This window comes from Dipodomys merriami, unplaced genomic scaffold (genome assembly GCF_024711535.1).
Source record: "Dipodomys merriami isolate MVZ:Mamm:240054 unplaced genomic scaffold, mDipMer1.0.p SCAF_12, whole genome shotgun sequence".
In the NCBI taxonomy this organism is placed as follows: Eukaryota; Metazoa; Chordata; class Mammalia; order Rodentia; family Heteromyidae; genus Dipodomys; species Dipodomys merriami.
In genome coordinates, this window is record NW_027202493.1 from 22,598,227 (window position 1) to 22,623,384 (window position 25,158).

Genomic DNA, 25,158 nt, shown 5'->3' on the forward strand with positions numbered 1-25,158 from the left:
TGACTTTTTTTTTCTCTAAGCAGCCTTCTTCGGGTGCAGAGGGGTTCTGTGGGTTCTGTTCTTGGTCTAAAGGAGGATACCACCCACAATGTAGGATGCATTAGAGTTCTTAATCACGCCTTATATTATTGAGATATTTAATGGGAAAGGAAAGAGTTGCTTTGGTTTGGTTTTAGGGTTTTTGTGTGTTTTTGTTTTGTTTTGTTTTGTTGTTTGGGGGGCTTGCACTCGGGGCCTGGGTGCTGTCCCTGAGCTGCTTTTGCTGAAGGCTAGTGCTCTACCATTTGAGCCACAGCTTTACTTCTGGCTTTATGTTGTTGTTGAGTTGCTTATTGGAGACACGAGTATAACAAATGTTCCTTCCCTGGGCTAGCCTCAAAGCACAATCCTCAGATCTCAGCCTCCTGAGTAGCTAGGATTACAGGCATGAACCACCAGTGCCCAGTAGGGGGGAAAGTTTTAACTGACAAATTTCTCTGACTAAAATTGCCCTGGCTCAAGTTGACTAGGTGAGATGCTGGGATTCTCCACACTCCAGCAGGCTTTCGACTTTGCAGGTAGAGTGTGAAAGCTGTAGCGAGGGAACAGGGAGTAACCCCAACACCCCGCTGCAGGTGAGGGTGTGTCACGCACGCACCTCATGGGCCATGTGTGAAACATTCAAAAACCAGTCTGCTCACATTCTGCATTAGTCAGTGTGTGCTGGCATTTTTGAGTCTCCTATATTCCCACACCCACTGATACCACCTTCCTTCACCTGCCAGCACGGCTCTGCCAGGTATCAGTAATCCGAAGTTCTACAATTGAGAGAAATTCTAGGGCACAAAGAGCTCTGTCTCCCCAGAGAAAGTCCTATGAAGAAAGGCTTTGTGCCCCCTGGCAAGCCTGGCAGGCAGGTACTGTGTGCAACCTGCCTTTGCCTACTCCACCTGTAATCCTTCACGACCATCCCAGGAGTTAGTATTATTCCCACCTGTAGTCCTCAGCTCCAGCCAGACCTGAGCGCTTCCCTGCCCCAGAGTTCCCACCATACAGCTGCCCACTCCCTCTCTCTGCCCAGACCTACCTGCGCATGGACCTACCTCATGCTTCCTCCCCCAGACCTACCTGTCACCTGGACAGGGGTGGTTGCCATGTGCTCCTCCCCACTCCCAGGGGAGATATGCCCCTTTTTATAAACCTTATAATAATCTTTCTCCTGTGCCTGTCTGCCTCCGCATGGTCCCCTGGGATGGTTGTGAAGGATTACACGTGGAGTAGGCAAAGGCAGAGTCCACACAGTACCTGCCGGCCCAGGCTTGCCAGGGGGCACAATGCCTTTCTTCATAGGACTTTCTCTGGGAGGACATAGCTCTTTGTGCCCTAGAATTTTCTCTCAAATGTATGACCTCTGATTACTGGTACCTGGCAAAGCTGAGCTGGCGGGTGAAGGAAGATAGTATCAGTGGGTTTGGGAATGTGGGAGACTTAAAGCTATCTAGGGAAAACACTGAGTACCAAGAACACTTTGCACAACTGTGTAGGCCAACCAAAATGAATGTCCATAGTCATCAGTTAAAAAAAAAAAAAAAAAAAAAAAAAAGAACAAGAAGAAGGTAAAAGGAGCCTGGAGTCTGTAGTCCTAGCTACTCAGGAGGCTGAGATCCAGAGGATTGTAGTTTGAGACCCTCTCCCCACTCCCTACCCCCAGAAATATGTATGAGACTTCTCCAATTTACTAGCCAAAAGCCAGGCTGGAGGTATGACTCAAGTGGTAGAGCACCAGCCATGAGTGAACAAGCAAGCTGAGAGCATAAGACCTTTTTTATTTTTCCAGTAGTGGGGCCTGAACTCCGGGCCTGGGCGCTATCCCTCAGCTCTTTAGCTCAAGGCCAGCGCTCTACCACTTGAGCCACCACATCACTTCTGAGCATAAGACCTTAAGTTCAAACCCAGATACCAACACACACCAAAAACAAAACAAAAAAAAATGTGAAAAGTTTTTATTCAGAAAATTCATTTTTGTCCGTGTCTTGAGAGACAGTTATGAAGACAACGCTCTACTGTTGGAAAGGTATTTTGCTCTTTATTTTTCTTTCCTTGTTTCCCCAAGAAAGTAGTCATTTGTTTGTTTGTTTTTTTGGGGGGTAGCCTTTTATTCTCTCTTCTCTTTCTCAGTATGTTGTGTCCACATGGCCATTTTATATCATTCTGAGTTATAATAACATTATTTCCAAAGCAGGTTGCTTTGGGGAGTGCTCTGCGCCCCGCCCCTCCTAGCGCTTCAGGGTGCTGGGAATGGAATCTGAGGCATGTGACATTGCCTGTCCTGAAGTCCTGCTCAGACCAATTTAGCCCTGTGAGCTCAGCTTGGGTAGGAATCGTGCCAGTTAGCTCTGGAAAAAGTAAGACCACATTACTTCCAGAGAAAGTAAACTTAGTTGTCCGGTAAGAGAGCCAAGAAGTGTTGGAAAGTATCTGACACATGAAGGAATGACGTCACTGCTGATGGCAACAAGTGGAAAAACCTTTCTTCCCCTCCAGTTTGAAAAGATAAGAGAATCGGTTTTTCTTCAAGGGTCTCACTTTCCTCCTTCCCTCCTGCCCTCTAGCCCTCTTGGGACAGTTCAGCTTGTAGTACACTGTCATCCTTATACTTGTTGCACAGTTGGTCTGCTTAAAACTGATAAGAATAGTGAGAGATTCCTGTTTACCCAGTACTCACTAAGTGCTTGGGAAAGTAAACAACCAAGTAGGAAATTTTGAGAAGAAACAAAAATTCCTCTTCATTATAGAAAGCCAGACTTTTACTTTAAGGGAAATCCGTGGAGATTGTTGAAGAATAAAATTCACATAAAGGGGCAAAAATGAGTTAGGTAAAGGCAGGTTAGCCATCTCATTTTACTAATCTTGAACTGACTTTGAACTGCTGTTTACTAGGTCTGAAAATGAGTTCTCCATTACGCGTGCGAGTCTCCAACCCCTTTCTTTATCTGCCCTCTGGTGGACACAGTAAAGAATTACCTGTGGGAAGGGGGAAAATAAAGGCACCATTAGGAAGACTCTCCCAAGAATCTAGGGTCCACCATGTTTTTGCCTCTGATCTCCATGCCTTACGGTGCTGGATTTATTTCCTGTTGTTTACATATAATATCTCTAGGGCTCACCCCCCAATTTCCCAAACATGAAAATATTTGATGAAAATTTTTGATTTTGGTTGTAGTATTTAGGGTTGAATTCAAGGGCCTCATGTGTGGCTCTTGCGCCTGAGCCATGCCCTCAGCCCTTTTGCTCTTAGTTTTGCAGATAGAGGCTCACATTTTTTTTTCCCCCAGACTGCCTCCAACCATGCTCCTCCTACCTTTGCCTCCCAAGTAGCTGGGCTTACAGGTGGGCACCACCATGCCCATCCATATTTTATATAATTTGAAGACCTACAAACCTAGGTAGCCTCCAACATCCAGAAGTGACCTGTTTGGAGGTATCTCTGAGATCCTCCAGTAGATATTTACCTTCTCCAGGTTTCCTGGGAGTGGGGTAACCACACTGTCTCCATCTCTCCCACACCCATACCTAGCCTCCTTCCCACCACCTAAACACAATCCTTCATTCTCTACTACCCCAGCCATACCTACAGGAGGCTAGTGAGTCTGGCAAATGTTAGCAGAAGATTGGCAATGGTGAAAAGGGCACAGTATGACACAGGTACCTTCTCAAAATAAAAATCAGTGGCCATGGCTCCCCACACCACTCTCCTTTTGGGGGGGGGGTCTTCTCACTGGCTGGATCTTCTTTGGCTGGAGCTTCTCCTGTCTACGAGATCCTTCTTCTTCCTTCTGTTGATCCTTCTGCCCTTCACCAGTCCCCACCATCCATTAATGCTCTCCCATGAGACCTTTGGTTCTGTTCCTAAGCCAAACTCCTCCTGATACTTGGCTTTACCTCTTCTGCTTGGAAAGGTGCTCCGGTTTCCATCTCTAACAGTACAGCTAGCCAGAGAAAACTTTGAAATTACTATTTGGGATCCAATTTGTACGCATAGCAATCACAGCACCTAAAGCACACTGGAAGTGGTCTTCATATGACAGCACTGATCCAGTGCTTTGTTGCGCAATGCCCTTCCTAGTGCTGCCAGAATAGCCCTTCTCTCCTCTCCTCACCCAACCTGAGAACTACTGTGCCAAGCTGATCATCTAAGTAACACAGCTTCATGATGATGGACTAGTGCTAAGACAGTTTGAAAGCTGGAATATTTGAGTTGGAATTCTGCCTTCCTTCTGACTAGGTCTATAGCCTAGGACACATTTCTGTAATGGACTTGAACTGTCTGTCTCTGAAGCATCTATTTTGCTTATTCCTATCTTCCAGCCCCTACCCCCACCCTCACCTACCCCCTCATTTCCAGGGAAATTCGTGTTTCCCTAACTGCAGAATTGAAGGCGTAGTGTCATAATTAAATGTTATGTCTCTATGGGGTTTGGTTAATCATGTCTAAATGGAGAAATACTTTCTCACAGTTGCATTGATTTCTTTCTTTCATACCCCAAAGTACACAAAGTTTAACAACACCTATTTCCCAGAAGATGGATTTCTGTACCCACTCCCTAAGACTGACAACTTCAGTATCTCCGGGAAGCCTATTTCTCCCTATAGGTGGTTAACTTCCTTCAAGACCTGAGGGACGACGTATCCTTCCATGGCACATGCCCAAATGATTTCTGGGAAGTTTCTGAACACACATTTCATTGAAGAGGAAACGGGGATGACCTAGAAACAATGAAAAGCTGCTTTACTTAAGGGAAGTACACATTGGAATTGCAAAGATTTCAATTAACCAGATAGGTCAAAATATAAAAATACAAAGAATCAGGGCTGTCCTATACACTGCTGATGGGAGCCGAAATTGAACAGTCTACAGTGTATAGAACACTGTGTAAAAGTTGGCATCATAATGCGAAGTTTAAATGACCATAACCCAGGTGGCATTAACATCACTGACTATTCTTCAAGAAACTTTTAGATGTGGGCCCTGAAAGACATGCACAAGAATGTTTGGTGACTCATTGCTGTAATAGCAAGACTGAAAATAACTGATGAATCCACACACAGAAGGCGGAAAAAGTGATGTATTTACTTAATGTGTTCCAAATGCAATAAAAATAAGTTATAGCTACACCCAGATGGGATACAATGTGGATATTTCTAAAAATCATAGTTCTGAGTAAGAAAGGACACTTGTAGAATACCTACCAAATATCAGTTATATAACATTCAGAAATATGCAATAATTATACATCACTTAGAGATATATCAACATAGAAATATCGGAGTGATAAACAAAAAAAAAAACTCATGGGAAGAAGACATTGTTCAGAAGGATGAAGGATACTCAGAAGTTAAGTATATTATTTAGGTCCTAATCCAGTGGTGATTATATGGATGTTTGTTTTTCAACTTTACATTATATATTCTTTTTTATGTTTGAAACACATTGTAAAATTCTTACTGTGACATACAAAACACATTCTAATATTCTTATTGTGAAATATATACATATAGAAACATATAAACATAAGCCAGTAGCTGGTGGCTCATGCCTTTATTCCTAGCTTCTCAGGAAGCTGAAATCTGAGGCTCAAATTTCAAAGCCACCCTGTGTAGGAAAGTCCCTGAGACTTTTTTTTTCTTGGTCAATTGTGGGGTTTGAACTCTGGGCCTGAGCACTGTCCCTCAGCTCTTCAGCTCAAGGTTAGTGCTTTACCACTTGAGACACAGTGCAACTTCCAGCCTTTTCTGTTTAAATGGTGCTGAGGAATCAAACCCAGGGCCTCATGTATGTGAGGCAAGCGCTGGACCACTGAGCCACCTTCCCAGCCCTCCCTGAGACTCTTATCTCCAATTAACCAGGAAAAGCTGGAAGTGGAACTGTGGCTCATGTTAAAGTGCCAGCCTTGAGGAAAAAAGCTAAGGAACAGCACCCACGTGCTGAGTTCAAGTTTCAATACTCACACATGCAAACAATATTTATAGCTATGTATATAGATATTACATAAAATTTAGTATTTTTAACCTTTGTTTTGTGTGCTCATATGGTAGGTGAACTCAGGCCTTATGTTCTCTTTTTTTTGGGGGGGGCGCTCTACCACTTGAGCCACAGCGCCACTTTCGGCTTTTTTTCTTTTTGCTTATGTGGTGCTGAGGAATAAAACCCAGGGCCTCAGGCATGCAAGGCAAGTGCTCTACCACTGAGCCACCTTCCCAGCTCCTTATGTTCTCTGTTGCTCACAACTAGCTCTCTAGTCATGTCTCCAGTCTGGCATTTTGCTGTTTAATTGAAGATGGAGTCTTGAAGACTTATCTGGCAGGGCTGGCTTTAACCCATGATATTCACATCTCAGCCTCCTGAAGAGCGAGGACTATGAGTCATGAGCCTCTGGCACCTGACACTTTGTTTTTTGGAACCAGTTTAAGTGTATGGTTTTGTTGTACAAACAACCACTGCTGTCCATCATCCCAAACTGTGCATTTGGTTTCATAGTAAAAAAATAAATCATTGCCAGGTCTAATGCCATGATGTTTCTGCCCCATGCTCTCTTCTCAATGTTATAGTTTTAGCTCATACATTTGGGTCTTCCATCCCTTTGGGGTTAATGTTTTCCTTCCTTTTACACTGCAGTCGATTTTTAAACAAGAAGAAGACAAAAAGAATCAAAGAATATAGTTCCAGGAGGGACCCTCCCTGTTAACAGGGAGGAGATACAGGAATAAGGGAAGAATAAGAAGCCAAATTCACCAAAGTCATCAGGGGAGCTAACAAAACAACGAATCCTGACTTGACAGCTGGGCGCCAGCCGCAGCTGCCAGCCCTGGGTTCGGTTCCAACTCTCACGGGCTCCCGCCCAGCCGCCAGTTAGTGTCTCCACCCCCTTCCCACCCGGCAAAGCTTCGGAGCCGGTATTCAGAAAACATGGCACCGGATTGTAGTCAGCCGTCGCCGTCAGCAGCTGGTTGAAAGGCTCCGTCACGATCCAATTCCTCGCCGTGTTTTGGCTCGCTCCGGTAGGGCCTTGGGCCCGCCCAGAAAAGGGGCGGGGTAGATGGCGCGTAGTCATTTCTGATTGGCTGGTCCGCGTAGGGTGGGACTGGGCGGGAATTTCGTGGGCTCCGCGGGCAGTGGCAGGATGGCTCTGCGGTGGCGGGTGAGGTCTCCGAGACTTCCGGGGTGAGTGCTCCGAACGTTCCGAGCTCTCCGTGCGGTGGTTCTGCCGCAGTCTGTACTTCCAGGAGGCATCTGTGCGTGCGGGGCCTCAGTGTTCACGTCTGTACGGCCGTGCGGGGAGGAGGGGCGGGACTACAGGCAGGGTACTAAGTCCTGGAGCCCGGGAGACGTTTCCAGGCGGAGTAGAGGTCTGCAGGTCTTCTGTCTGTCCGTTTAACTCCGTTGTCTTTGCCGTTAAAAAGACAGAGCAGGCTGCGAAGGTGGCTAGCGTGCATGAAGTCCCGGGTTCGATTCCTCAGTGACACGTAAACAGAATAAGCTGGAACGGGGGCTGTGGTCGAGTGGTAGCGTGCTAGCCTTGAGCAAAAGAAACTCAGGGACAGCGCCCAGGCCCTGAGTTCAAGCCCCAGGACTGACAAAAAAAAAGGGGGGGGGAGGCAAAACAAAAACCCAGCAGAGACCAGAGAGCTGAGAACCAAGCTGCTGTTTGTTTGCTGCTTTGCCCTAAATCCTAAATGCTGTAAGGGAATTCCATGGTGGCCCAGGCATGTTAATTTTATTAAAAGGCACGGTGAATGTAACGATAGGCTATATGTTTAAAAGACAGATTGCAAAACTGCACTCTAAAAGGTTAATATACAAGCGACTCTGGCCTTGTCTGGCCGTGTCTGGATGGCATCTTAGACTAGGCCTGGATCTGGCTGGAAGACTTTTGGGGAATTAAATGTACTCCTCAGGAGTTCTTCCGTGGAAACTCTGGAGGGTGTCTGTAGATGTTGGAGTAGCCGACCAGGAAGGTGAACAAAACCCAGACTGCACTCTGTGGCCAATGGGGAAGAGAATTACGAAGGAATATAGCAGCATAGCACATCAGCTGACCAGCTGAAAAGAGTTAAAGCATATCTAACTGACCAGTGAGATTTATTATCTTAAAGGTTGTTTTTTTTTTTTTTTTGAGGGGTGGAGGATTCAGACACAGGATTCACCCTTCTGTCTCCTAAAACACACTAAGTGCACCTTCAACACAGTTTTATTTATGATTATGACAGAAGCTTCCATGTTTTGGAAGCTCCACCTGGAGTCCAGCCTAGTAAACCCGAGTTTTTCGGCATCGAGACACAGGTGAAAGAATTTGGGTTAAGTTTATATTTGCAACATTCAGAAGTCACTTTCCTTAATTCCCAGGATCGATTCATGATGTTACCCTGTGTGTGTGTGTGTGCGCGCGCGCGTGCAATCCGTTTTTAACAAGCCCTTCAGATGAATCATTGATAGCTTTTGATTTCTGCTTCATACATGCAGGGCAAGTGCTCTGCCACTGACCTATAGTTGGGAAACCACTGCTCTCAAGTGTTCCTTTAAAAAAAATTCTAAGCTGGGCGCTGGTGGCTCACGCCTATAATCCTCAGGAGGCTGAGATTTGAGGATCTCCATTTAAAGTCAGCCGGGCAGGAAAGTCCATGAAAGTCTTATCTCCAATAAACCACTCAGAAAATCGGAAGTGGGGCTGTGGCTCAAGTGGTAGAGGGCTAGCCTTGAGCTGAAGAGCTAAGGGACAGTGCCCAGGCTAGCGTTCAGGTCCCATGACCAACCAAAAAAAAAATTCTGAAATTCACAATAAGATTTTACTGAAAAAGTAGTACACATGTGTTTGTACTAATACACACAAAACCAAACAAGACTTATGGAAATACTACATCCAGTGAAATCCCATATTTTATATTCTTCTGTGTTTCCATTTAACAAAATTGAAACAGTTAAAACTTTACAGGACATTATAAGGCAATTGATGGAATTTAGGTATTGACTGTGTAATTATATCAATATTACATTTTTTTACTTGAGAAATTATAGGATGATTATTCAAGAAATATTTAGGGCTGCAGGGTCTTAGAATTACCACAGATACAAATATACAAACACAGAGAACAGTATAAACAATTGATAGATGTGGACAAAAGTTGTATGGAAGGTCCTTGTGCTAGTTTTGCTAATTTTCCATAAGTGTAAAATTATATGAAATAAAAGGAAATACTGGTTCAGATGCACTAAATTGGTTTTACTCCCTACAAATGGGTACTTGAAGAATATGGTTTTAGTGTGCCTGCATATTTTAGGTCAGGGACTCTGCACTGTGTTATTCCAGTTATTCTAGTACCCTTTGGCAATGGCTGGTTCATAGAGGAAGCTCAGTCCGTACTCACTAGACTAACTACAATTATTATTATTTTAATATTTTTATTTATTTTTTGGTTGGTCATGGGGCCTGAACTCTAGGCCCTGTCCCTCAGCTCTTCAGCTCAAGGCTAATATTAGCTCTACCACTTGAGACCACTTGAGTCTGGATTTTTCTGCTTATGTGGTGCTAAGGAATCGAACCCAGCTCCTCATGCATGCAAGGCCAGCACTCTACCACTGAGCCACCTTCCCAGCCCTATTTTAATATTTTTTAATTTTTATTTTTAGCAGTCCTGGGGCTTGACCTTTGGGCCTAGGCACTGTCCCTGAGCTCCTTTTGCTTAAGGCTAGCAGTCTGCCACTTGAGCCACAGTGCCACCTCCTGCTTTTTCTGTGATTAATTGGAGTTAAGACTCAGGAACTTTCTTGCCAGGACTCGCTTCAAATGGATCCTCAGATCTCAGCCTCCTGAGTAGGTAGGATTACAGGCAAGCTACCAGCACTTGGCTTACAGTTATTAAGATGTATTTCCTGCCACTGTTCTTTCCAGTTTTTTCTTGTAGTCACTATTGTTGCATTCGTTTGCTTTAACCTTCCAAGAAAAAAAAATATAGCTTTATCCTTTTTCTTTTATTGTCCATCAGAGGGAAGAATAAGTGGGTGGGAAATAAGATAGCAGGTTCCAGATCTGAAGCAGTGCAGATTTTAGTTAAGGCCTCCCTTCTTCCTGTGTACTCCTTTGGACAAGTATTCCTTTGTAACATGGGCATGCCTTCCACCTCCCCCTGTCATTAGAGTTAAATGAGAAAATTTAGTAAGAGAGCCAGGCCTGGGATAGAAAAGGCTGCTCTGTTTGGTCAGTTCTGCAGTCATTCCCTACTAGCTGATTAGGCCAGAAGGATGAGGATCACAGCAGGTGAGAGAGTTTTCTCAGCCTACAGAGCTAAGGCTATTTTCTAGTTGTTGAACTTATAAGAATACAGGTTCTGTTTTCTAAAAGATTATCCATAATTCAAGTTCCATTGGATGCAAACTATTTATGCAACTACTGCAGAATATAATTTTGCAAGAAAATGCTTGGAAGTTATGGGACAGTTATTTAGCTTTTTTTCTAACTTCTCATCTTATTTTTGTTGTTGTTTGTTGTATAGTAGTACAGAAAATCCAAAGAACACTGCAGGAAGAACACATTTCGTGAAAGATGTAAGTAAGCCATTTGTATTTTAACGTAATTTTCTCATTGTTGACTATGACAGAACATGTTGAGAGAATTTCAGTTTTGTAAGTATTTTTTTTTTGGGTATGACCAATTTGTTTTAATTGGGAAAAAGAGTTCCCAATATAGCAGAGGAAACAGCCTTCATTAACATTTTAGAACTTTCTGTCTGACTCATCTTGATTTAGGTTATATTCAGGTAACGGACACATAAAATTACATAGCTGATGAGTATGATGGCTGAAGCCTGTAATCCTAGCTACTTGGGGAGATTATAGTTATAAGGTCAGCTCAGGCATAAGAAAGTTCATGAAACTCCATCTCAATCAGTGAGTGACTCAATCAGTGGGCACACCTTTATTCCCAGCTACTCGGGAAACACAATAACTGGGCGTAGTGGCACATGGCTTCATCCCTAGTGACATGGGGAACACCAGAAGGATCACAGACCAGGTCAACCCAAGTGCAGAGTGAAAACCTGCCTCAAAAAATAACCATTGCCACTGGGCACCAGTGGTTCACGCCTGCAATCCTAGCTACTTAGGGGGCTGACATCTGAGGATTACAGTTCAAAGCCAGCCTGTGCAGGAAAGTCTGTGAGACTCTAGTCTCCAATTAAGCACCAAAAAAAACAAAAAAACAAAAAAACAAAAAACCAAGTAGTAGAGCTGTGGCTCAAGTGGTAGAATGCCAGCCTTGAGTTCCTTGAAACTCAGGGATAGCACCAAGGCCCTGAGTCAAAGCCCCAGGGCCAGCACTAAATAAATAACTAATGCAAAAAAGAGCTAGAGACTTGGCTCAAGTGATCGAGTGCTTTTTAGCAAATGCAAGTCCTCAAGTTCAATCCTCAGTTCTACAGAATAATAATAATGTGAATGCTACTTTCTCTCCCATAAACAGTTTCTATCCCATGTACTCCCAAAACTGTTTATAACCAGTCAGGTAGATTGCATATTTCTGAGAAAATTCAGGCCTAGACTTGGGGTTTAGGCATGCTGTAGCTTGTGTACATATCTAATCTGCCTCTTCCTTTTATTCAGCTGATCCACTAAGAATCACTGTTACATTTTTAAATGGTATGAAGTTCCCATTTGATCCCATTTTGGTGGGCAGATAGAAAGTCTGGCTGGAACATGGCCTACTCCATTCCTTCCTCAGTGATTGCTATCTATACTATACACTATACTGGCCAAGTTGAATAGTTGCAAAAGAAACCTAAGGGCCAATTCTTCAGTGCTGTGCAGAATCAGTTTGCTAATCGCTGCCTTAGATTATCAAGGTAGTCTATGTACCTCCCAAAAGTGCCACGTATTTCTTTGGACAGCAGTGCTAGCAAGAGTATCCTTGCTAAGTAAATCATGGTTGGAGTGTTCCTTGTGTGTGCCCATTCAGTGATTTTGACTCTATTCATTTTTAGAAAGCCGCTCAAGAGCACAGGCCTAATGACACCTTTGACTTTCCTGAGAATTCTGTGATCTCCAGAAATGAGAAAGATGAAGAACCTTATGAAAACTTTGGTTAGTGTTTTTTTTTTTTGTTTTTTGGGGTATTTTTTTTGGGGGGGGATTGTGGGGCTTGAACTCTAAACCTGGGTGCTGTCCCTCAGCTTTTCAGCTCAAGGTTAGTGCTCTGCCACTTGAGCCACAGTGCCACTTCCTGTTTTTTGAGTGGTTTATTGGAGATAAGAGTCTCACAGACTTTCCTGCCCGGACTGGACTTCCCTGCCCTGGATGGCTTTGAATCGTGATCCTCAGATCTCAGCCTCCTGAGTAGCTAGGATTATAGGCATGAGCCACCAGCGCCCGGCTCCATTAGTGTTTTAAATCTTCCTTAAGAAGACTTAAGTCACAGCATTTAGCTAGATAGAAAAATTGGAAGGGTCTTGACACATAAAAACCAGTTGTGAACTGGACACCAGTGGCTCACACCTGTAATCCTAGCTACTCAGGAGGCTGAGATCCAAGGATCATAGTTCATAGCCAGCCTGGGCAGAAAAGTCCATGAGACTCTTATCTCCAATAAACTACTCAGATAAAAAAGGAAATGGTATTGTGACTCAAGTGGTAGAATGCTAGCCTTGAGTCAGAGAAGCTCAGGGACAGCGCGCAGGCCCAGAGTTTAAGCCCCAGGACAGCTAGGGGGAAAAAAATCAGTTGTCTGTGTATATCGATGTTTGTGGAAGTACTTGATAATTTGAATTCAAGGTACTTTGGCACTAAGAATGTTATCAAAGTGTGCCTCTTCTACCAGCATGGATTAACATTCCATTCATATCAGGATACCCTTCTTTTTTTTTTTTTTTTTTTTTTGCCAGTCATGGGGCCTGAACTCTGGGCCTGGGCACTGTCCCTCAGCTCTTCAGCTAAGGCTAGCACTATACCACTTGAGCCACAGGGCTACTTCCGGCTTTTTCTGCTTACGTGGTGCTGAGGAATCGAACCCAGGGCCCCATGCATGCAAGGCAAGCGTTCTACCACTGAGCCACCTTCCCAGCCCCAGGATACCCTTCTTAGTGTCCTTACTTCCACTTGGCCGAGCCATTGGAAAAGGGGCATTAGGGAGAAGAGTGGGGGAATTTTCCCTTACAAAGTGCTCCAGGGAAGGAGGGAGAATGTTCTTGGGTTCTTGGTTGTCAGCTGATACCCAGCTGTCCAGATGTAACAGCTGCATCCTGTGTCACTGACCACTCTCAAGGCCAGAGCGAATGAGTGCCAAGGGGCCCTGCATTTGCAGTGGCAGTGTAGTCAGGCATTTTGCTGGAACAAGAATAGAAAATTTGGGAAACTATCTCTGACTTTCATCTTTTTTATCTTAGGGCTTTAACTCAGGGCCTGGGTACTATCCCTGAGCTATTTTTGCTCAAAATTAGTCCTGTACCACTTTGAGCCACAGCTCCACTTCTGGTTTTCTGGTGGTTAATTGGAGATGAGAGTCTCACAAAATTTCCTGCCTGCGCTGGCTTTGAACTGCAATCCTCAGCTCTTAGCCTGAGTAGCTAGGATACAGACATGAGCAACTGGTGCCTGGATTTTTTTTTTCTAATATATAGAAAATACAGGTTTTAAAAAATATCTTGTAAGATGAGATATAATCACTGCAATACATCTTTTATTATGATTTGGTTTAAAAAAAAGTTTAAATCACTTACTAGATTTACCTAAATCTATAATTTAAAAAACTGATTTGTGGCTAGGCACTGGTAGCTCATGCCTATAATCTTAACTACTCTGGAGGCTGTTATCGGAAGATCTCAGTTCAAAGCTGGCCTGGGCAGAGAAGTCTGAGAGATTCTGTCTCCAATTAAACAGCAAAAAGGTGGATTTAAGGCCTGGCTTACATGGTAGAGTACCAGCTATGACACTAACAATCCAAGTGGAGTGCAAGACCTTAACTTTAAGTCCTGGTACTCACACATAACACATACAAAATTTGAGATGTAATTCACATACCACAGAATTAACCCTTTTAAAATGTAAAATACAGGGCTGGGAAGATTGCTCAGTGGTAGAGCGCTTGCCTTGCATGCCTGAGGCCCTGGATTCGATTCCTCAGCACCACACAAGCAAAAAGAGAAAAAGCCAGAAGTAGCACTGTGGATCAGGTGGTAGAGCACTAGCCTTGAGCTGAAGAGCTGAGGGATAGTGCGCAGGCCCAGAGTTCAGGCCCCACGACCAGACCCAAAAATAAATAAATAAATAATAAAAATAAAATGTAAAATACATTGGTTTTCAGTATATTCAATAAGCCTTAAGACATCGTGCACAGATCATGTATTGCACATTTGTAATCCTGGTAACCAAGGCAGGACAATTACAAGTTTGAGGCCAGCCTGGGCTGACCCAGTCTCAAAAAAAAGAAAAAAGAAAAGAAAGAAAAGGGCAATCATTAATTCCATAGTGTTTTTCTCTGTGTATATGTCCTAAAGAAGTGACTATGTAGTCATGACCCTTGCCCATTTTCACATTGAATTGTAGTCTTTATATTGTCAAGTTGTAAGGGGTCAGCTTGCATGATTGGTTACATACAGAAATTCAGAATTCATCTATTTGGCTTTTTGCTTTTCTTAGTCACCGCTGTAGAGTACCTAAATCCCTTTGCCTAGTTGAGAACAATGCAGAATATATTACTAATTTTAAAACTGTAAGATTGATAGGTTCATTAAGCAGCTATTGAACATAAAAGTTTAAATTGTTGCTATCATGTTAACCTTTGAGCATGAAGAAATGATTGCTTGGGTCTTGGGGGACCCCCGATACCTCTTCAGATCTGTCTCACTTATCTTCTCCCCTCCCCCATCTTGCTCCAGCCCTGCTATAAGCCCTCCTCCCTCCCCCCCCACCCCAGCCCCCCAGGCTCTGTTGCTTTTGCTCCTCTTTCCTGACGTGCCTGCCCAGCATCTTGCTGTGCTTCCCAAGACCATTAGGTCTCTTTCCATCGCTTCTGCCTCATTCACATGGACTTTGCATGCTCTCCAGAAGTTCCACCAATCTAGAGCAGAGAGGAGGGGAAGCAAGCAGGCCTGAGATCTTTCTCCAAAAGGCATCCATTCACAAATACAAGAGCCCACTGTGTCCTGGGTGCTTTGTGATGATAGAGTTTGGATGGGTCGCCTCTCACAACCTCACTCCAGTGGTCTACCAGGCAGAGGACAAAAATGTTAGATATCTTATTCCAGTTTTTAATCATTAAAATTAGGCTCATTAATGTGTAAGTATAGGAGCACAGCCTTATAATCTATGAATATGCATGTATTGGCGATATGATTTAAATTTCAAGTTATCGAGTTAGGAGGTCATAAATACAGGCCAAGTGGCCTGTGTTTCTGCTCATGATTGTCCTCCACCGTGCAGGACTGTCGCTTGACAAGGTCTGTGTCTCTCCCATAGACCCTCTCTTTCACAGCACTGCCATCTATGCTGATGAGGAGGAGTTTGGACACTGTGCATCTCCTGTGCCTTCAATTCCTCAAGGAAAAGAAGAGAAACAAAGGTATGATTTATCCCAAGGAATTGTTGCTTTGTACTTACCAAGACTTTGGTGCAAGTTTTTTTTGGGGGGGGCGGTGCGGTCCTGGGTCTTGAACTCATGGCCTTGGTGCTGTTCCTGAGTTTCTTTAGCTCAATGAGACTGCTCTACCACTTGAACCACAGATACATTTCCAACGTTTTGGTAGTTATTTGAAGACAAGTGTCTCGTCAACTTTCCTGTCTGGGCTGGCTTCGATCTACAATCCTCAGATCTCAGCTTCCTGAGTAGCTAGGATTACAGGTGTGAGCCACTAGCACCCATTGGAACAATTCTTTAAGATACAAGCTCTTAAGATCTTTTGAGATAACTCCTTAGGTTTTTCTTCAAGAGAACTGCAACACCAAAACTTAAATTTCAACAGTTGGTTATTATTCAAATAACTAAAATAATTGACAACTGGATCTCTTAGACAACAGGCTATCTTCATTGGGTTAATTTCTCAGTGAATCAGAGTATGGGAGTTTGTACAGTGATGAGCAAATGAAGCTCTTTTACTGCTGTTCTAAATTTTATTCATGTACATTTTATGCATTTCTTGTTTATTCCAAGATGGTCTATTTTTGTTTGGATGAGGAAATTACTATAAATGGAGTCCTCCAATTTTCTCTAATCTGTTATGGGTAATTATGTATGTGAAGGCTATGAGTTTCTTACATGAAGCTTTTACTTTTAAAAGTTAATTCAGTTTTATAAATTATTAAACATCTACTGTCTGCTAAATACATCCTAGATATTAGAAAAATCTAAGGATAGCTGGACATAGTGACACATACCCCTAATACCAGCTACTTAGGAGGTAGAGATTGGGAGATATTGGGAGATCTTGGGTCAAAGCCAGCCCAGGCAAAAAGTGGACAAACTCTATCTCAACGAACAAGCTGGGAATGATGATGATTTCTCTAATCTCAGCAATACTATATTCAAAAGCCAATTCTCAGGCAAAAAGATGAGAACCTGTTCAAAAACAAAACAAGATGCCTCAAGTAGTGGAGCACCTGTCTAGCAAGCTCAAGGTCCCAGTAGCCAAAAAAAAAAAAGATCAAGAATACTTATTCCTAGGATACACTCTTGAAAAAAAAAATTATGAATGTCATCACTATTCATCTATTATAGAAATTAACAGATTTCGGGCTGGGAAGGTGGCTCAGTGGTAGAGCACTTGCCTTGCATGCATGAGGCCCTGGGTTCGATTCCTCAGCACCACATAAGAAAAAAGCCGGAAGTGGCGCTGTGGCTCAAGTAGTAGAGTGCTAGCCTTCAGCTGAAGAGCTGAGGGACAGTGCCCAGGCCCAGAGTTCAGGCCCCACGACTGGACCCCCCCCCAAAAAAAAAAATTAACAGATTTCATTTTTGGATTCCTGGGGGTAAAAACACCCTATTTTGTTTGGTCTCTACTGATCATCAGATTCCTAAATATGCATATCTCAGGCCATTCGCATGTGCCATTCCTAGGGTCTGGGTTACTTTTCCTCCTCTGTACCTCCTTTTGGATTTCAGCCTCTTTTAATTCTTTGACTTCTGCTAGTGTGTTCTTCTCTTACCAATACCATCTATCTCTTGAACATGCCAGGCTTTTTCATTTACAGATACTTTACCTTAACTTTCCACTCTTCAGTGCCTGGAGAAGTATCTTTAGAAGTAAGCTCTAGGTTCCTAACCATGTATTTTCATTTGCAGCCACGAATCCCTCTTCTCTGCCTCATGCCGGTTAAATTCCACTGTACTGTCGTCAGCCTAGCTCTGCACTGAACCCTTTAAACTTTAAGGAAAGTGCTCTTTCTCCTTTTCTTTCTCTCTTCTTTCTCCCCTTTCCCTCCTGTCTGTCTCTGTCTCTCTCATTTTCATTGCTGGTATTAGAGCTTAAACTTCAGGTCTTGTGCTCTCACTTGGCTTTTTCACTCATAGCTGGCGCTTGAATGTGTCACACCTTCATTTCTGGCTTTGTGATGGTTAATTGGAGATAAGAGTCTTACAGATACTGGCATCTGGGCGAGATAATGATGCTTATTCTTTGGCGCAGTTCGAGCACTACTGAAAGTGAAGCAAGTGGAAACGAATCTGTAAGAGTTAGTACAAGAAAGGTACGTGTGGATATTCTCTCTTCTATCTTAATTTGTAATATTTCATTGCATTTTGATTGGTGCAGATGAAACTATTCTGCAGTTACACTATAGACACCGGTGTAGAAGGTACTTTCAGAATCCGCGTAGACTATTTTTGTATTTGATGTGTTTGTATGAATCACTTTGTATCAGATCTCCATGTACCTAGTCAGTGTTCATAGCAGTCCAGTAGTGTGTTTAGGTTGTGATTTACAAAGTCAGAACTGTGACATTTGCAGAGAACTCTTTAATGTAGGTCTCATGTCTCTCCACTACTTGTTCAACCATCTATGCTCAGTTTCAAAGTTTAGAAATGGGAATTATATCGATTTCTGCAGTGCTTATGGTGACTAATCATAAGCACTGATCGTCTCACCTAGTGTGCTCATTTCCTCACAGTCCACAAGAAAACGGAAGCCCATTAGTGATGACTCTGAGAGCACAGAAGACAATGTAAGCAGAAAAGTGAACTCAGTAAAGAAAAGAAGGCCAGAATACCGTGATGCTGCTCCAGCTGTGCCGGCTTCAGAACCCTCAGAGAAAGCAGCAGACACAGTCATTCCTAAAAGGACTGAGCCTCTCAGCACTCAGGCTGAAGTGGTCACTCCTGGGCGCACCACACCCCTCAGCACCCAGGCCTCAGTCAACAAAGAAACTCGGGCAACACAAAGGCAACCGGTAAGAGTATCTGCCATCCCTTGAGAAAGAAAGAAAAAAATTTACTGAAGGTTGTTTAGGACCAACAAAACCTTTTATTTCGGGCTGGGAAGGTGACTCAGTGGAAGAGTGCTTGCCCTGCATTATGAGACCCTAGGTTTGATTCTTTAGCACCACATAAGCAAAAAAAGCCAGAAGTGGTGCTATGGCTCAAGTGGTAGGGTGCTAGCCTTGAGCTGAAGAGCTGAGGGACAGCGCCCAGGCCCAGAGCTCAGGCCTCCTGACCAACAAAAACAAACAACCTTTTATTTCTTTCCTTCAATTTTTTCCAACAGTTTAGTGTTCTATTTTAATTATACAATATTTATTTTAGAAAACCTAAATGTGGAAAGGCAGATAAAGTTCACCTATAATTCCTTAACACTAACAAACCACCATGTTTTGTTTGTACTCCACAATCTTTTTTTTTTTCTGAGCTTTTCTCACCCTGAAGTGCAATCATGTACTTTTAATAAGAATTCTAGTATCATTTCCTAGTATTTCTAGTATCATTACATTCACAGATCAGTCAATATCTCACTGAGGAGCAGTTTCAATTTAACAATATTTTAAGTGTTTTGATGAATTCTTTGTAGCTAAATCTTTGTGCATACCTTATTTCATTTCCTTGGAAAAAGTTTTTGGGAGCCTGGCTTACATCTATAATTCTAGCTATTCAGGAGGCTAAGGTCTGAAAATCATCATTCAGAGCTAGCCTAAGCAGAAGAATCTAGGCAGGAGTTGGGGGTCAAGTGATTAAGCACCAATTGTGAAGAAGAAAGTCAAGAGAGCTCAAGGCACTGAGTTCTAGCCCCTGAACTACCTTATTTGCTTTGATAAGGGTACAGTGTTACATTTGTTCTAAGATATTTGATATAAACTATATTTTGGTCAAGTTCTTAATATGTCATTGATTTATTTTGTTGGTTTATTCCTTTGTTAGTTTATTCTCTTATTTGGAAAAATTTTAATGTATAATGTCTCTTTTCTCCTGTCTTCTAGAAAACAGCCAGCCAGAAAACAGACAGGGTTACTTATAATTTTTTTTCTTTTTTTTAAATAAATTTTTTATTGTGAAAATACTGTATAGAAGGTTTACAATTACATGAGCAAGGTAATGAGTACATTTCTTATCAAGCATTGTTGCCTCCTCCTTTGTTTTTCCCCTACCATCCCTTTCCTCCCATCTCCACAACTATACTCCCCCCCACCCCCAAATTGTAAAGTCCATTTTTCGACATAGCGTCTTGTACATCTCATTGTTACAATGGGTCAACCTGTATCCCTATTTAAACAATTTGTTTTTTCTTATGTGTTCTTAAAGTTTTCTTTCTACATGCAAATATGAATGTGTTTTCTTATTTCCCTTTTTACATAAACAAAAGCACATTATACATGACCCACTTTTTGTGGGTCTCTCTTGATAAATATCCTGCATGTGCTGGACTTTGTAGTTTGGAGCATGCTGTTCTGTAAATGTCAAAATTCATAATCATCTCTGAGCACACATGAACCTTCTTTACATTAGCTCCTGTTGAGTGCTTTGTTATTTTCACTATAGGTCACACTTTCTCACATGGCATTTAAATTATGTAATAGACATTGTTTTGATTAGTTGTTGAGCTCTGTATTCTCTCTTTTTGTGAGTACTGTTAACTTTTACTCCAGCAGGGTTCCAGATCAATTATTGGCTAATTGTCTTGAAGTTGCCTGTGCTTGCTCTTACCTTATTAGGGTCAACTTGTAGAAAGTTTAAGGTATTTACTAAGCATCTGTTACTTGTTGGGGCTCAGTTTCTATATAGGTTCTCAATTGCTTTGTAACAAATTGCCACAAATATAGTGGCTTAAAATAACATTCATTTATTACCTCACAGTTCCTATAGGTCAGAAGACTGGGATCAACATAGCCAGCTTCTCAGTTCAGGGCCATTTAAGGCTGGAATCAAGGTCTATATCTCAGGACTGATATTTCCTCTGAGATCCAATGCCCTCATCAAAGAGTTTTCAAGTTGCTGGTTGAATTCAGTTCCTTACAGCTGTAAGAATGAGGTGTCCATTTCCTCTCTAGTTGGAGCCTGGGATCTCTCTACTCTTATAGGCCACAGACCAATCAGAATATTGTGACCTATGAAAATGTTGTGGCCAGTATCTTCAAAGCCAGCTGGAGACTCTCCAGAATACTACACTGTGTATTATCAAGGAAGTGGCCATCATGTCAAAGGTGCTGTTCATGCTCAAGGGGAAGAATTATTCAAGTCATCTTACAGTTTTATAACCACTTCCTCTCTGTTTCTTGGTGGATGTGGTCAGAGCTTGCTTTTAGGCTTTGTTGGGGTGGGTCTGCCTTACTCTCTAGAGCAGTGTAATTTCTCAAGCTGTTTGTTAATTACTGTCCACGTGGAGCCTTTTTGGGTAGGCATGTCCTCTGTCTCTCTCCTATAAATGGCATTGCAATGTAATTCACTTTATAGACTGGGATCCTTTGGCAAAAGATAGTTCTTTTTGTATCCTTCTCCTAAGATCCAGAGTTTATCCTGTTCAGAGCAATATGACCATGTCTGAGAGTGAATAGTTTATACTTTTTATTCCTAAGTGTAGTGTTTCTGCTTGCCACACAGGAATTAACCAGTTGTTCTACATCTAATTTCTCCCAACACTTCCTGTCTTAGGCTGTTAGGTCTTTAATCGCATATAGCACTTTTTCTGGAAACTTCTTATACTCATCCTGTACATAGACAGCACTGCCTGATGGCCTCCCAGGGACTCCTGGACAGAGTCCTGATTGTCTGAGCAGCTCCTCCGAGGAGCCTCGGCTTCCCTGTTCTCCATGCCTGCCCCTCCAGTTGAATGGGATTACCAGGCTGCCCTTGGGCTTCAGCTGCTCTGCAGCTGTCTGGAAGTTGTCCACAAACATAGGGGCAAGGTATCCACTGGGCTCATTGGGATCCCAGTCTCCCCCTTTTCAGAAAACCCATGTTGCCTCTTGTCTTGTCTAAATAAAGTTACCACTCCTTCCCTCATTTCATGGTTGTTCATGACAAGAGCGTGGAGACTCCTGACATTCCTCTAAAATGGGCCAGAATAGTTCACCCCCAGTGCGCATCAGTGGCACATTTCCAGCTGATTATTCCGAGAAACTGCAGGCATAAGGGTGGCTCTAAAAGCTGTGCCTTTATACAGGAAATTGACAGCTGTAATGGGAATCTGTGGAGTAAAAGTATCTGTAGCAGGAAGTGGGCTGCCAGGGGACCATTTACCATGAGGGCACATTCCTTCGCCCTACTCTTCTCTCCTCCCTTCTTCATAACTTTGGTGACCCCAGCTCTCACATGCCCCTCAGCCTCCCATTCCTTTTTGTAGCTCAGGATGTAGCTTCAGTCATCTGACTCTGCTTCCTGTCTCCTGTGCCGTACATGTGCAAGTAATTAAATACTGCTTTTCTCCTATTGATCTGCTTTATGTCAGTTTTCTTTGGTGGCCAACCAAAGAATTTTGGGCAAAGGTTGAAGGAGAGCCATCTTTCTTCTCCCAGAGAGCCATAAGAGCTGGTACTTCACCATATCACATTAAATAAAACTTTGAGCTGATTCTATTCACGTTATCTTTTTTTTGTTGGGAACTTCTTTGTTGACTTTTCTTTTTTTTTTGAGACAGGGTCTTGCTCTGTCATAGTGCAGGCTGAGCTACGACACTCAGCCTGCCTTCCTTTCCACTGCTGGTATTTTTTTTCTTTTTCTTTTTTTCTTTTTTTTTTTTTTTGCCAGTCCTGAGCCTTGAACTCAGGGCCTGGGCACTGTCCCTGAGCTGCTTTTGCTCAAGGCTAGCACTCTACCACTTGAGCCACAGCACTACTTCTGGCTTTTTCTGTTTATATGGTCCTGAGGAATCAAACCTAGGGCTTCATGCATGCTAAGCAAGCACTCTATTAGCATTAAGCCACATTCCCAGCCCCAACTACTTGTATTATTATTACTACTATTATTACTATTATTGCCACTTTGCCCATCTATTTCATTGTTATGTTAATAAGACTTCCACTTTTTCCCTTCTAGAGATATTCATCAACTGAAAGTTTTAATTTTTCAATGTTTTATGTATGTAATTTATATGACTAATATGATAATTTAGGACTAAATGAGAAATATAGCTAAAATATTTTGAGTTTGGTAATGTTGTCTTTTTAATCATGTTTTTTTTAAAAAAAAAAACAACAACCTTTTTTAAAATTCATTTTTTGGTAGAAGACTCAGAGAAAAAGGACCGTGGTTCCAGGCAAAAAGAAAAAACCAAGAAATGAAGCCACAGACTCAGGTACCAGATGAGTGTTTATATGTAGTTTCTCATACAGATGTTCAGGAAACACATCCATTCCTAAGCTTTTACGAAAACTCATAAAATTTTGCTTTTAAAAATTAAAAATATGACTTTGAGTAACATTTTTTCTAACATTTTATGATGAAAAATTTCAACATAAAACCAATTTGAAAGAATTATTACTGTATTGATATTCCTATTACCTCAGTTTTTAAAGTACCTTTTATTATACTGGCCATATCCCTTATCTGTCAGTTAATCCATTTTAATTTCTTAAGACAGCTTAAAATAAATTACAGGTATAGTACACTTCTTCTGAAATCCCTAAGTTTATGCATCATTAACTAGAGTTCAATGTTGGTTTATAGTTTTTTTTTCCCTTTCCATTAAAATGTATAGACAATGAAATCCCAGATTTTTAAGTGTGAAACCACCATGGAGTCTTGGAAAATGCAAATGTATATAATTCAGGCCATTATCCAAATACACTATTGTTCTAGAAAGATCCCCCGCCCCATAACTCTTGAATATCAGTCCCTGCCATCATTACCAGAGACAATTTTTTTGAAGATTGTTTTTCTATCATCCATTAATTTACATGTTCCAGAATATTGATAGAATCAAGTAGTATACAATGTTTTGAGATTTACTCATACTGTTTTGAGTCACTTTTATTGCTTAGTAGCATTCATTGTGTCACCCAACCACAATTTATCCATTTTCATTGATGGACAATTGTTTCCAGGTTTGGCTATTATGAATAAAGCCACTATGAACTTTTTAATACTTTTTTGTGTATGCGTGTGTGTGTGTGTGTGTGTGTGTGAACATGTTTTTATTTATCTTGGTAAATAGAGTTGCTGAAGTTCATAGGCAGCCCAAGCATAAAATCCTGAGAGACTCCAACTCCATTAAACCAGCAAAATGCTGGACTGGAGGTATGGCTCAAGTAGTAGAACACTAGTCATATAAGCAAACCAAAGGAAAGTGCCAGATCCCTGAGTTCAGACCCTGGTACTGGCACAAAAAGAAAGAAAGAAAAAAGAAAAAGGGGAAATGGGACACCATTAGACTATCACAGAAGAGCAAAACAGTACAGCAAGCTGTTGAAGAGACTCCATTTCTGTGTTAGTCAGATTTCAGTTACTTAATAAAATACCTAAGATAATTTACTTATAAAAGAAAAACAGTTCATTGTGGCTCACGGTTTGGAGGTTCCAGTTCATGATTGGTTGACATCCACTGCACAGGAACAGAATACAAAAGTGCATCAGTATAAATATAAAACAGTCAAAAGCACGTAGAACCTTACATTGCTTAGGATTATGTTCATGTGCAGTAGGATTGAACAATGATAAACTCAATTCAGAGTGGCAACTACAACAAGGCAGGCAGGGAATGTTCTGGGGTTAGCGGTGTACATAGTGTTCAGATCCTTGTGAACCTTCTTATTAATCTGTTCTGAAGGCATGCCTACAGCTTTTGTTCATGTTTATATCACATATATAACTCTATGCAAAATAAATCACATTAGAAAGCAAATTCTAAGTCAAAACAAAAAATGTTCCATTCAGAGATTATATATAGATCTTAATCAACGATTGGTCCTGTGAGGTAAGGGTGATTTGATTTGGATTAATAATCCCTTTAGGTATTGCTTACTTTGCAAAAGCTGGACTGCTTTTTACTGATTACTAGTTTTCTAAAGATCCTGGTACTGGGCTTAGGTGAATAGAGATTCAGGAGACAGGATGGTGGCTGAATTGGATTGGTATTGTGTTTGTCCTAGAAGCAAGAGTGGCTTTCACTAATACTGGGCTGTTTATTATGTGTCATATTGTTTGATATCATCCTCAAAAACATGTGAGATATAGGTACTACTCTTCTTACCAGGTTTAAAGACAAAAAAGTTAATTTTTAGATTATGCCTTAAGTGAGCCCAGCCAGTGTTTTGGGGTTTTTGGTGGCACTGGGATTTGAATGCAAGGCTTTGTGTTTGATCATAGGTGCTCTACTGCTTGAGCACGCCCCCATCCCTGAATGTTTTGGTTATTTTTGAGATAGGATCTTGCATTTGGCTACCATGATCCCCCTATTTATACTTATTACCATAGCTGGGATCATGGGCATGCATCACAAAGGCAACAGTACTTACTACCTAGCAGTGGACAGAATAAATCTGCCAACCCCAGACCTACAACCACCACCATTTGATCTCCCCAGAATCTTGCTTTGGGCCATTCTGCACATTCAGTGGGTGACTGGGCTGGGGTGGCAGGTCTGAGAGTTCTTTTCACATGTCTGTGCCTTGGAGCTCCTGTGCATACTGTTCTTTTGTGCCTGTAGCTTGGCTCACCTGTGGTTTGGTAGTCAGAGTTTCATGTGATGGTTGACATGAGAGGGAGCACTGAAGGAGGTGAAAGT

General features: G+C 42.1%; 1 protein-coding gene across 4 annotated transcripts in view; it reads left to right on the forward strand.

Moving 5' to 3' along the window:
* Positions 1-7,134: 7,134 nt before the first annotated feature.
* Cenpu (centromere protein U) overlaps positions 7,135-25,158 on the forward strand; it is a 47,865-nt gene continuing 29,841 nt past the window's right edge. For 2 of the 4 annotated variants that reach the window (XM_070016408.1, XM_070016405.1), the window contains exons 1-7: positions 8,249-8,320; positions 10,528-10,579; positions 12,010-12,109; positions 15,479-15,581; positions 17,641-17,701; positions 18,122-18,400; positions 22,662-22,731. In XM_070016408.1, coding sequence (XP_069872509.1) covers positions 8,256-8,320; positions 10,528-10,579; positions 12,010-12,109; positions 15,479-15,581; positions 17,641-17,701; positions 18,122-18,400; positions 22,662-22,731 — 730 coding nt within the window. In that variant the 5' untranslated portion in view covers positions 8,249-8,255. Of the gene's footprint in view, positions 7,202-8,248; positions 8,321-10,527; positions 10,580-12,009; positions 12,110-15,478; positions 15,582-17,640; positions 17,702-18,121; positions 18,401-22,661; positions 22,732-25,158 lie in introns of those variants that run through there. The other 2 variants (XM_070016407.1, XM_070016406.1) reach the window with 2 other exon arrangements.